The 12920-nt window shown below is 43.7% G+C and overlaps 1 protein-coding gene across 3 annotated transcripts in view; it reads right to left on the bottom strand.

Moving 5' to 3' along the window:
- Positions 1-1134: 1134 nt before the first annotated feature.
- The window catches only part of TMEM177 (transmembrane protein 177), a 62940-nt gene continuing 51154 nt past the window's right edge, over positions 1135-12920 (bottom strand). For all 3 annotated transcript variants that reach the window (XM_069224609.1, XM_069224607.1, XM_069224608.1), the window contains one exon: positions 1135-2242. In XM_069224609.1, the coding sequence (XP_069080710.1) occupies positions 1266-2228 (963 nt within the window). In that variant the 5' untranslated portion in view covers positions 2229-2242 and the 3' untranslated portion in view covers positions 1135-1265. The remainder of the gene's footprint in view (positions 2243-12920) is intronic.

Genomic DNA, 12920 nt, shown 5'->3' with positions numbered 1-12920 from the left:
GGATGAGTAGTACTTCAATGCTCACTCGTGGCGCGTCTGCCAAGTTTGAAAAGGGACACTTGCATTTGGCTCAAATATGCTTGAGCACTGGTAGTAATCATAGCCACTGACACAACCCCTGACCACTAGTATGGGTGACAGTAGCCACCCCGAGAGTAAAATTAAAGTTCATGGGCCCTATCTTGTCAGACAGCCTTTCACACCTGCATCTCCATACATTTCCTATGATGTATTGGATGTCTCCGCAACTTGCTCCTATCCATGGCAATTTACACCTCCCTATCTTTACCTCCCTCAGCCGAGGGTGAATTTGAGGTTATTGAAAGATTCTCTGAGACGATTGCTGCTTTTGGAAGACCTAGATTGGTTACAGGCACTAGTACCCCTCTTAATAAAGGCAGAGCATCTACTGTGTGGGGGTGTGAATAATCGCCAATTGGCTGTCCTGACTTTACAGCAGTCGAGCACTATTTTTGTTTTTCCGTTCGGCTTCCACTTTATTACATCTAGATTTGTTCTTGTTGAATACCGCTGCCCATCTCTATATAAGTGCCGACCACCGGTTTATAAAGGCGGTATTAAAATACAATCCTCCCCAGAGGCCTCCTGTTCAAAAGACTGCACGCTTAGTTTACAGGGATGGATGACCAGTTTAGTACGTGAGAGTATATCAGCATTAACAGTATTAATAGGATTTCCTTGGGGCAACTGCCACACCGACTGATCTAGCAATTTGGTAATGTCTTATGCATAATGACACATTTGCAACCAATAATAAAGCATCACTACGATTAGCAGAATCTTGTCTGCCTCAGTATTGGTGAACTGATGCTGCTCCCAAATCCAGATTAAGATTTACAATCGAAGGCACTGCCACCATTTCCATCCTATAACACCTGCTCCGCCCCACAGAAAACTCACTAGGGAAACCCTGTGAACAGGTCTTATTTTTTCACCTCAAGGACAGGGGCTGAGAAGGTCGGAATTAATTAAGCAAGTCTAATTTCTGCCCTGTTATCTTGATTAGCGATTAGGTAAATACAATCAAAAATGCCTAAATCAGCTGGAATAATTATAACTTTCACTTCCATACCAAGATTTGGGTAGTTAGAAAACCTATGAGGATGCTTTCAATCATGTATCAGGATGTTTATTAGATGCTGAATTTACACGGTTTTGGGGAATAAAAGCTCAACATTTCAATGAACAACTTCATTTCTGAAAGGTAAAGAAAAACTAAACAAGTTGTAAGCATTAAGAATAATTCACAATGCAGAGCTTGATGTGCAGCCATGAGCCTCGTTGGCTTTGACAATATTCACAATCAGGTCTCTTCTGGAAGTGTAAGGAGCATGTTTCAATCTGAACCAGTATCGTGGGAAAAGGTTGCCACTAGCAGCATACATTTCTTCTCCTTGTTTACCCATAAGGTGACGTAAAGTCCTGTTGCGTGCCAACATTTTATTATAAAATTCAACTCCACCTTCTGCATAGTCTTTGGAAATGGTAGCCGCTGTCTTGTCGGATTTGTAATCCAGCCACTGGTTGATTGCATCATACGTAAAAAAATAACCAACTAACCCAACAGTCATACCTGCCAGGTTAAAAAATCCGCGCAACAAGAGTGGGCCCGAATACAGTCCTAAAAGCTGCTTTATTGCTACTCCAGACAGGCATGTGCCAAACAGGCAAAATGGGGCAACTGTGGCATGGATGAGGGGACTGTGGTCTTTGGCATACACAATTTCTCTGGCTAAAGCAAACTTTTTTGCCTCTTCTGATAATGAAAGAGCATCTCTGAGAGCAGCACCATCTTTACTATCCCAGTCAACTACTTTCCCATTTAACATCACCGTACGGTTCACAATCCCTTCCCCATCATCTCCTTGGTTACTGAAATTTGCAGGGATGCCAACCAAAGATCCACTGGGCAGCCATGGCATGCCAGCACTTACAGGATGAAAGCCAAACGCTGCAAATGCAGTGTACTTTTCAGCAGATTTGACACCAGTGTCTTTAAGGACCTCCTGGAAAACATCGTGTAGCTTTCTGGATAGTTCAGCCGGTTCACTCTTCGACCACGACTGGTACACGGTCTGGAATGTTTCTTTGGGAAAAACATGGTACGAGATATTGGCACCAAATAATCCTGCACAGGAAGCAGCTAGCAAACCACTTCTATACTTCTGGATACACGCAGTAATCCTCCAAAGAAATGCATTTGCCATGGCTCATGCCAAACCTGTCAGAAAGAACATAATAAACATTGTCAGAAATGAGAGTTAATTATTGGCACTCGATTCGATCTGATTAATGGCTCTACTCGGCAGAATGAAAAAACAGCCATAAAAGTACAAATGTAATAGCAACAATATATCAAATATGCAGACATGGGATTGCACAAATATATTAAAACGTTAGTGAAAACAACCACGTCACATATCATCCTTTCCCCGAGTTAAATTGCCTTCAAAGTAAAGTGCACACAGACATGAGAAAACACAAATATGTTAAAAGGTTGATAGAAAAAATCTTATCTCAAACCATCCATTTCCTGAGTTTGTCTGTTTTTATGATAAAAAGTGCTAAATGTAAACACAAATGGGTTGTCAAGTGCAAACCAGTAGCTTAGCACAGACTTATAGTCTAATATTCTGTGCAAGTAAGATTGTTTTAAGATGGTATCAGCTCAAATGCGTATACAGACCACAGAAAAGCATAAACTGTTGTGGGCTTTGCTTGGTGCCCCAGTCACAAGGGCAAGGCACGGTACCCGGAGTTTGTACCTTCATTGCCGAGAATGCAACTTAGTGATGTGCTAAGCCAGGATGAAATATAGACACAACACAATGCGGAATATTAGTCACACGAAATAAGTAGAATTGATAACCAGCCGGTAAAGCAGATGACATGTAATAGACAACAGTCGACTTCCTTAACTCAGCACACATACTACGGTCATGTCTATAATTGAGAAATCATGTCTTGATAGAATTTTTATCGAGGGTCAAGGATTTGAAGGGATCTTGGAGGACGGTAATATTAAATAAAGCACTAAAAGACGCACCAATGTAAGAGAGCCAGGGATAGTTAAAACATGATCAAGACAGTCTGAAATTACCGGTTTGGTGAAGCCAGATTCCGCTTTGGACCAAATAGAGAACCACCCTAATAGAGGTTTCAGAAAGAGCAGATCTTCTAAAAATTGCAGTCCAACCTCCCTGTGTATAATCACTGATGAACCTGAGGCAGGCAGGCAGGCAGGCAGGCAGTCATACCAGCCACTTCAAAAATCAATTCTCCTCTACCTGGAGGGGGCTGCTGGAGATGTTACCCCACAGACCTAACTCAAATGTGGCGGTGGACAGTTTTCTAGCTTTATATATGTCTACCATCTTTTTAACTGGTCAGCTGCCCAACTTGTGTGAAAACCTATAAATCACCTAGCAATTCCTGGTCATCTTGGACCTAGCATTTGTGGTTTGTTAAGAGCATGTGCTTTTGCTAAAAAATAAATCCCTAAATAACAAAATAATTTAACTCTAACTATAGGTGATTCCCCAATTAATAAAGATCAGCACTTCTGCGTCTTCTTCCCACAGACCATAAAGAATGTTTTGGATTCATTAATAACCATTTTCTTAAAATCCATAAAATCCCTGAATACATTTATAAGTTTATCTAGGCCATTTGGTTTCCTGGATAATACAGCAGCACGGTAAGCATACAACAGGAAAGGGACAGGCCAACCTGCAACTCTGGGTGCATCAGCCTGCACAGCTTGGAAAGCACCATCCACCCCATTAATTAAAAGGAAAGACATAAAAGGTGTCAGTACACAGCCCTGTCTGATTCCGCTCTTCACTCCAAAGACAAGGAAGCATTCCCCACTGGGGCCCTACCGGACCTTCAATGGAAGGTTCCTGTAAAGATGGGCTAAGAAACAAATTATTTCCTCCCGGCACCAAGGGAGATCAAGGTAGACCAAATGATAGAAAGGTCAACTAAATCAAAAGCTCTATTTAAATCAGCAAAACAAAGATAAAGGGACGAAGGCTTAGTCCTTGTATACCTGCCAATCAGCAACTCTAGGTTCATACACTGGTTTTAGGAAGGGTTTGGGCACAATCATCTAAACTGCACCTCCAATAGTATGGAGTTTTCCCATGCCCAATTCTCAAGTCTCAACAAGAGAACCCTACTCATCACTTTTGCTGAGAAGACTATGAGATAAATGGGGCAATAGCACTTAGGGTCTGCCTTGTCTCCCTTCCTAAATATTGGGACAATAACAGCCCAATGGAGCAGGGGTGGGAGAGAATCTAAGACTCTGCTGCTGCATTAAACACCCATGTCAGGATGGGGCCCTATAGATCCCTCAAGGCTTTAAATGCATCGGCCGGGACCCTGTTCAGGCCTGGGGCCTTCCCACCTCTGCTTTTTTCAAGGGCAAGGAGAACCTTCTGAAGAGTAATATCTAATGGGAGATGGTTCAAACACAGGCCTTGGTCACCCTCGGCTGGTTAGCAAACCTTTCAGGCAGAATCAAAGATGGTCTAAAAATGCACCACCCATGCTACACAAGCAACAAAAGAATTGAGCTCTGGGATGCTGTCATTCTTAAGAAAAGGTGTGTTAGTTAATGGTATTCCAGAACAACTAAGGGTCATGAGTCTCGGCAGCCTGTAGTAATTCAGACCAGGCCTCCTCTTGCAACACCTTTTTCCAAGCCACTAATACTTGGATATATTTCTTGTGCAGTAGTCTAATAGCCAAGTGATCCTTTGGGGTGCTATGTAAAACCAATTTCAGGAGTTTAGAGGCCATGGTGCTCTGTGGTCAAACCACCCACGTTTTGGGGGATTATTAAAAAATTGTTGGTCGTGTAAGTAGTGAGCAGAGTGACCTACTGATTATGTCAAAGGAGGCCAATAACTTAATGATCCACCACCATCTCTAGACAGTACTCAAACTCAGAGTTCTGCTATACTAGCTGTTGTAAAACAGTTCTAGGATCCATTCCTGGCCATTTAATTCATACATAATTGAGCCTTACTGGAGAAATATTAACCACACATTCAGAATCTCTAACATTTTTGGCCTAAGAAGATAAGGGGGTTAAGAGCACTCATTGGAGTCGGGATAGCACAAAAAGAACTATCCAAATTATTAGCAGGGGAAGAAACAAGTACATTGTCAATAATAGTACAAGCATCCGTACCTATATAGGAAGGAGTCAACATCCCTTTATCAGTGCGACTACTAGTACGTAAAAGGAGGTCATATTTAAAAATGAATGAAATGAGTGCATCCCCATACTCGTGGGAAATGCAGGATACCAGCCACTCCTGTATTTGTAATCCCACATATCTGCTTAGCCAGCAAAGGGCACACCTGGATATCATAGTCGCCAGCCCACAGTATAAAACAATTGGAATGAATTAGGCATAAGAAGGCTTCTAATCCCAAATCTAGTGCATGAACCACCATATTATGTGACAAATCAAACACATTATTATAAAGACTGGCCACCACTAAGTCAGGACTGCCCTAAGATGACAGCCAAAGACACTGGCAATGGGGCGAAACAGACATAGACGTTTTGATAACAACAGCTAACATATTTGACTTTAAAATCAGTAGGCCCCCCCTTTGCCTGCACTGTGGTAGATGGAATTACGCCTAAAAATGGAAAAATAAGCCCTCAACATAAATTGGGTCTACAAACCAAGTCTCCTGGATATAAATAATATCTGAGACCAATGTCATTTGGAGCCATTTTGGAAGATCCAGCTTGTTTCAGAGGTCACACACATTTCAAGTATCAAATTGGCTTGTACAATATCTGGCTCAAATAAAGCTCGCGTGGAGGCAACTGTAGCAATACTATGGGCAGAGACAGTTGGCTGATGGAGAACGGGGTAAGCAAGGTCCGCACCTTCAGATGTATGAGGGGAAACAAGGTTCTCTAAAACATCACCCTGTTTCTCCAAAATGTCTGCATGAACATCCAAGGTACCAGTTACAGTAGCACCGTCAGGATGGTCCGGACACCGTCAATCTTGGTCATCCAGTTGAAATATTACTTAAAACTTGTTCTTGGTGGCAATGTTGATGATTGTTTGGCCAGGACTGGCCAATTAAATCCCTGCCCTTAGCCCTTCCCAGGTAGAAACAGAAGATCTAAGTGGCCTAAAAAAGTACCCTAAAGGAAGTGCCTTAATATGGCGTGAGAGAGGTGTCATCCTTCTTAGGCGCCATAGGAAGAATTTAACAATCTGGGGATTCTTGAAATTCACTAACACACCATTTCCCAGAAGACTTTTTAGGGTGGGTGCCTAGTCACGGAGATCTTATCACTGACGCAACCTCCTGAACTAGGTTCTGCGACCACCCCGCTTTGCAGCCAGTGGACAGTTTTGTTTTTTTAGAGCCTAAAGATTCTTCGCTTGTGTTGAGAGGTAATTCGGTGACGTCTTTATGAATGATTAAATAAGGTGTGCATTCTGGAGGCAGTTGGAGGTATCTTAGGTGAGGTCGGCCCAAGTGTGTTATAGATTTAGGTCTTCCACTCGTGCATTCACTTCCACCTCCCTGTTGTGCACCACTGCAGCTTTGGGCTTGCCTCCCCTAACTCCCCCGCTCCCCCCGGGGCTCTAGCCATTGGCATTTTCAGGCAAGTCAGGGTGCTTCTGTGGGTGGAGTAGGCTATTGCTAGCCAGTGGCTGCTGAGTCTTGGAGTGTGTGTCCACATATAAGGGTTCTAAGGCAGGTAGAGATTTGACTCCTGAGGCTGGTGGGGTAATGCAGCCTTGACGACCTCTAGTTTCATATTCATCTAGTCAAAATGAGTGACTAGAGGGGCAAGTTCCAACCTTACTATGAGCTTGAACCTATCCATAACACTCTTGATGAGGCTTGTCATGAACTGTGAGATGGGTGCTTAAAGGCTGTTTGGCTCATGAGGTGGAGGAGAAAATAATAAGTCACTACGCTGAGAGGACTTATCAAGTAATACGCTTGGTTGGATAGTGTGTAAGGAGCCAGAAGACTTTCCCACCAGCGGGTTTGGCATGGCCAGCCCTTTTGGGCTTCGGCTTAGACTTAATGGTAGGGACTGGAGAGGAAATGGTATCAGGGCCGCACATGTTTTTTCTGATGTGATGACTCAGAGGCACCTGTCATTCAATAACTGGAAGCAGGCAAGGCATGTGTGTTAAAGCCTTTGAAGTGATCGGAGCAATGACCGAATCCCAAACTGGGATATCACAGCCACAGATTGCCTCTCTTAAAATCATGTTCTACCTTCACCCTACTCATCCAGCAATATATAAAAATAGCAGACTATTCCTTGTTCTACACATTCCCAATAAATAATCATAGTATGAAAAGCCCAGTAACTAACTTACTGTACCATTGAGGAGTAACACTTAACTGATACATTTTAAAACATGTTAAGTACAGTACTATCAAGAGAAACAAATGTTTGCAGGCAAGTGCTTTATGAAGAACTAGTTGTAATTATAGTGGCCAATTCATAGCAATTGGAATTGTGATATTCCCTTCAGGACTGGGGAACTATCTGGGGACTCAGTGATTCTGGTTCTGATTCAACTGCAATTCCTCTTTCCATCCTCTTACTAGTTTCACATGGAGTTATTGTCTGTTTTCATCAGTTGCTGTCCCCAAGTGAATTCTATCAGGTCTATAAATCTTGAAAATCCCTAATGGGCCATTACTCAGGCACTGCCACCCAGTGGTTGCTGGAAAGTACAGCTTAGATGGGGCCAGACACATCCCCCCACCCCCTGTGTACTTCAAGGATTACAACTGAAGAGCCCAGGTACAAGGCTATCCCTGATGCTTCCCTTTGTCATGAGGGGGAAGGGCCTTTTAAACCTTTGCAGAGCAGGTCACACCCACAGGAGCTGTGACATCCTCAGCCCAGCAAAGGTCAGCTCAGGCAGACATGAGCCTGCGTACTTAAAGCATGTCTAGCTCCTGCATGCCTGACCCAAAGATAAAGAGTGTCTGTCAGGCTGACATTTGCTCAGGCTGACAGACATGCTTTATGTCCAAATGTGCAGGGGCGTGGCTCCTGCGCCCTTATGGACATGCCACTGCTGCTGCCACCTTTGGGAATTCCAGGGACCTTATAATAGGCCCCTTCACATTTATTTACACTCTCAAGCACAGGAGGCAAATTGACATTTGAAATGGGACCTCAAGCAGGGGGAAATAACTTCCACCTTGGTTGCCATCAACTTCCTAAAATGTCTGCACTTTAAATGTTTGTTCTCTGAATGACTCCGAAAGGAACGAAGGGCTGCATATTAAGCCTGTCAGCTTAGTTTGTGTGGTGGTTACTTTGTGTACAGCAGTCAGCAGCAGCTCCTTAAATGCTTTCCTTATTAGGTCTCGGCTACACAGTGCATACACTGTCTCTTTCTGTGCTACAACTTAACCTGTGAATGAGGACTCTAATGAAAACTCATGAAACCCAGAGGCCTTTCAAGCATACATCTTTTAACAAATAGTTAAAAAAAAAAAAAAAAAAACACAATACAACGGATGTATTTTATCTGGCAGCAAATGGCAGTTCTCTTCGCGAGACACCTCCAATCTGGACTTCTCCCAATGTCCGCATTACTTCAGCTACAACAAGGTGACTATTTACTTTTATTTATGTGTCCTTTAAAAGTGGAACTGGGGAACTAAGCTTGAGTCTTGGTGTCGGTTCAACATCCTTTTATTCAGGGCACATCACCTCATCTTCCCTTGCTATAAACAATGCAAGTGAGCTTGTGTATTGCAACTAGTGCTCATGTAAAGCGTTTGGCCTTTGGTCATAGTTATGCCATATTTAAAAACTTCAGAAAAATCCTATAGCAGGTTAAAACAAAGCCTTAACATACGTAATGACAAATAGATACCAATGTCTTGGCTGATTTGCACAAAATTAAACAAGTAAACCTTAGTAAATCTTGGCTTCCTCTCTTAAATTGTGTACTCTTGGACAAATATTCTATTGTGTTGGTCCTCCACCCACCCTAACAAAACAAAGAGCTAGGACACGGACCAGTGGCGGCGTCAGTGCTTTTTTTTTTTTTTTTTAAACCTTCTCCCCAACTGTCCCCCATTCTCTCCCGTGTTGTTTTGCTTGGCCTTCCTCTCCAGCAAGTCAAACAAGCACTATGATGCGGCTAGTTCCAACTGTGTCATACTGCTTTTTTCCATGAATTTTAGTCATGCTGAACAGCAGCAATGCCGTTATACCACGGGTCTCCAACCTCTTCTGTAACTAGAGCTACTTCTGATCAGTGAAAATCACTGTGAGCTATTGAAGGCTAAACAAGCGCATTATTACCAGACACCCCCACGCCCAGCTTCCTTGACTTTAAGCCTAATGCCCATAGAGCCAGATACCACGGTTTGAACAAAATACTTTGAATAGGGGCACTATGACAGGGCTGACGTGTGTCAGTGAGAGCCTGGTTTTTGGGGATGGCTGAACATGTGTGCATATGAATTGGATATGTGTGTATGGGTAAGTGAGAGCCTGGAACCTAAGTACTGGCAGCACAGGACATACCCGTCAACATATGTGGCACTGTTACATTTATAACACAAACATACAACCATTTTTTAAATGGAACAAACTTAAAGTGAACAAAATGTTCATAATGTGGAACATTTTTCAGCACTTTAAATTTCTGCCATTTAAAAAATTACTGCACTTTTCAGTTATAAATATGGCACAGTGCACTGCTGCCCACTGGCAGGAAGAGGCCTGTTTGTAAATGCAACAGTTTGAAAAAGAATTGAGAAAATTAAATTGAAAAATTAACTTGATTATGAGATAACATGTCATTTTCATGTTCTACAATTTCAAAACATTGAGAAACATCATTTTCTTCTTACCTCCAATACGCAGTTGGCAAGGACCCAGTAGCTCCCAGACCCCTTCAAAGTAGCTCACAGGCCAGCGTTCATTTTATAAATAAGCACAGGGTCATATTTTTCCTTTTATAGTTAAGGGAAGGCTGTATTTATTTAACATTGTTTTCATCAGGCTGCAGATAGCATGGTCTGATAAGGAGCAGTGCTGGAGTCAGATTTATAGCCCTGCGTACAGAAGTGAAGAACTGAACTCTTCCATTTACAGACAGTAGGCCTCTTCCTGCCAATGGGCAGCAGAGCACTGTGCCATATTTATAAGCACAGTCATTTTTTAAATGACAGAAATTTCTGTAATGGACTGCTGCTGGTAAGACCCTGCTCCGCACTACTCATCTTGTAGCTGCAAGTTCCTTGGGGTTGCCCTGGGGAGTGTGGGGCTCACATGGGTGCTGGATTGTGCTGCCTGCCTGTTGCTGATGGGTGGGGCATGCTTAGGGGCTAGCTACGGAGACTCTCGGAATATGATGGGTAAAGACAGACAACCATGGGCTACGGCCACTCACCCCTTTACCAAACACACTACTCTCCAGCAGCAGTCCCAGAGGCTTCTCTGACAGGAGGGAGCAGACTTGACTGCTGGTACCCCAGAGCGTGAGTAGGGGTTGGGTGAGGGGGGGGCTTTCATACTGCTCCCCTAGTGGCTATTTAAGGGTCATATACTGCCCTGGAGCATAAGATTGAGACAGGTCTATTGATGTTAATTTGCTCCAAGCAGACTTGTGTAAAGTAGCTGAGGAACTGACAATAGCAGAGGGTAAGTATGGAACGCCCCAGGTGTAGGTGGTGGCTCTAAATCAGCAGATGACCAGGATGACCACAGTCACCAGGGACATGGAGGCTAAAGTGGTGGATGCATAAAGCCGCTATTGCCACAGTAACGTTCACCCGCTAGGCTTTCTGGAGTGGGTGGAGGGCACCTCGGCTGTAAGCTTTCTAGAACAATGGATGTGACAGAGGTTCATACCACAGGGCCTTTCAGACATCTTTGTGACAGAGAGCACCTTGTGCGTTGGTGCCATCTCCTGGGGCTGCCCTTGGGGCATTTATAACAAACATTTACAACTAGAGAGACAGGGAATACTTTCTCCGAGCTGCTGGGAACAAACCATACCAAAGTATGAAAACCACATGATTGCAATCTTCCCTGACTGTACTATGAGACTTCAGGAATAGCAAAAAACCTTCATGGAAGTGAAGCAAAAATTGTGAGCTATGAACCTGAAATATATGCTACTTTATCCTTCCAAACTTGAGGTCCTGTGTAATGGGAAGGTTCACTGTTTTGAGCACCCGGATGAGGTCTCGAGCTGGTTGGAGATGTGGGGAAAAAGGTACAGGCCTGGAGGTTGGTGGCTAGGGGCCATTCCGGGGCACTCCTTGCATGTGCAGCCTGAAGGGGTTGCTTTAGAAGGAACAGATCTGGGGGAATTGGATCATACTTACACAGGATTACGATACAGTAAGAGGATACCACGCACGTGACTGTGCCTGGAGCCTCACAGCGGACAGTCCTATCTGCCTGCACCTGCCTTCGATACCCTTGTGTGCTAGATGCTCAGTTTACTCATGTTAATTTAGTCCCAGAAACTAATTTCACTGCAGAGTAAAGCTTCCATGTGTAGAGTCTTATTCATGTTCACCTTCAAGAGATTTAGGTCACCCATAAGTAGGCCTAAAATGCACATTGGGAGGGGGGCAGTGGTGAAGGTAGGTGATGGAACCTGGTGCGAGACCACTCCTTGGTTACCCAGACCCTTGGTGTGGTGGTCATGTAGCGGAGCCTCAGCTCTTAAACAGTTTAATTGCTACAATGCCTGGAAGGGGCACTCAATTCTCCTGTGGGTGATATTCTGTTGAGGGATAAGAGAGGGCACTGATGTGTAATGGTCCAGGATGAGAGTATGGGACAGACCAGATCAATTGAAGAGGTGTAACTCCTGCCTGTTTGCAAGACCTTGGAGTTTTCTTAGTGACATGCACTAGAAGTTGCTGCAGGGTGGTGTGGGATTGGGGTTCCCATCTCTGCTGGATAGGTTGGGGTTCACATTTTGCCCTAGCACATGTAAGGTGGACTTACGTAGGAAGAAGGTTACATTATGTTTGTCCGGGGGTGGGGGAACTGTTCTATGGTTAATTTTTTTTTAACTGTTTATCCTTTTGTATTTGTACAGTGCATTTCGCCCATGGCATCAAAGCGCTAAGCACAGAGAAATTAAAATGAATAAGGCAAAAAAAACAGAAAAACAAAAAACTGGCTAGAAAAGTAAAAAGTTATTTAGGAAAGAGCCAAGGCTTTAACAGCTTGTGGAAAGCCATAAAAGTGTCCACTTTCCTCATAGACAGCGGAAGAGTGTTTCAAAGTTTGGCAACTGCCACTGTAAATGCTTTTTGTCTCCCCACTTCGCCTTCCGGGGGTGGAAGAGACAGAAACCATGGCGAATGGATGATCTAAGCAGTCAGCAAGGCATGTGCCATTGTAGCGAAGAACAGATGTGTTTGTAGTCTTCAGAGTGAAGTGCCTTGTGAGCAAGGCAGAGGGCCTTACACCTAATGTGCTTCTCAACCGGAAGCCAATGCAACTGCCTCAAGCTGCCGTTGGCTGAAGCTGAGCGCGGAAGGTCTAGTACCAAGTGGGCATCGGTGTTCTGGATTAACTGCAGTTTATGAAGAGACCCTTTGCTGATGTTCAACATCAAAGCATTACAATAGTCCAATTTGGAAATAACTAGAGCCAGGATCACCGATTACAATAACAAGAATTAATTATAAGATTTACCTGACGATCAAAAATAAAGCATTGTCAAAAATGATACCTAGGTTTCTAGTCAATACGATAGGGACTGGTAGGTCACCACAAGATTGCGGCCACCAGCGGGAGCTCCATAGAGCGCTGTTGGAGCCAAAGAATAGGATTTCTGTTTTGTCTCCATTCATTTTGAGCCAATTATGACCCATCCATT

The sequence above is a fragment of the Pleurodeles waltl genome, chromosome 3_1 (assembly GCF_031143425.1).
Source record: "Pleurodeles waltl isolate 20211129_DDA chromosome 3_1, aPleWal1.hap1.20221129, whole genome shotgun sequence".
Lineage (NCBI taxonomy): Eukaryota > Metazoa > Chordata > Amphibia > Caudata > Salamandridae > Pleurodeles > Pleurodeles waltl.
Note: the sequence above shows the minus strand (reverse complement) of the source record. Positions and strands in the feature narration are given on the sequence as shown.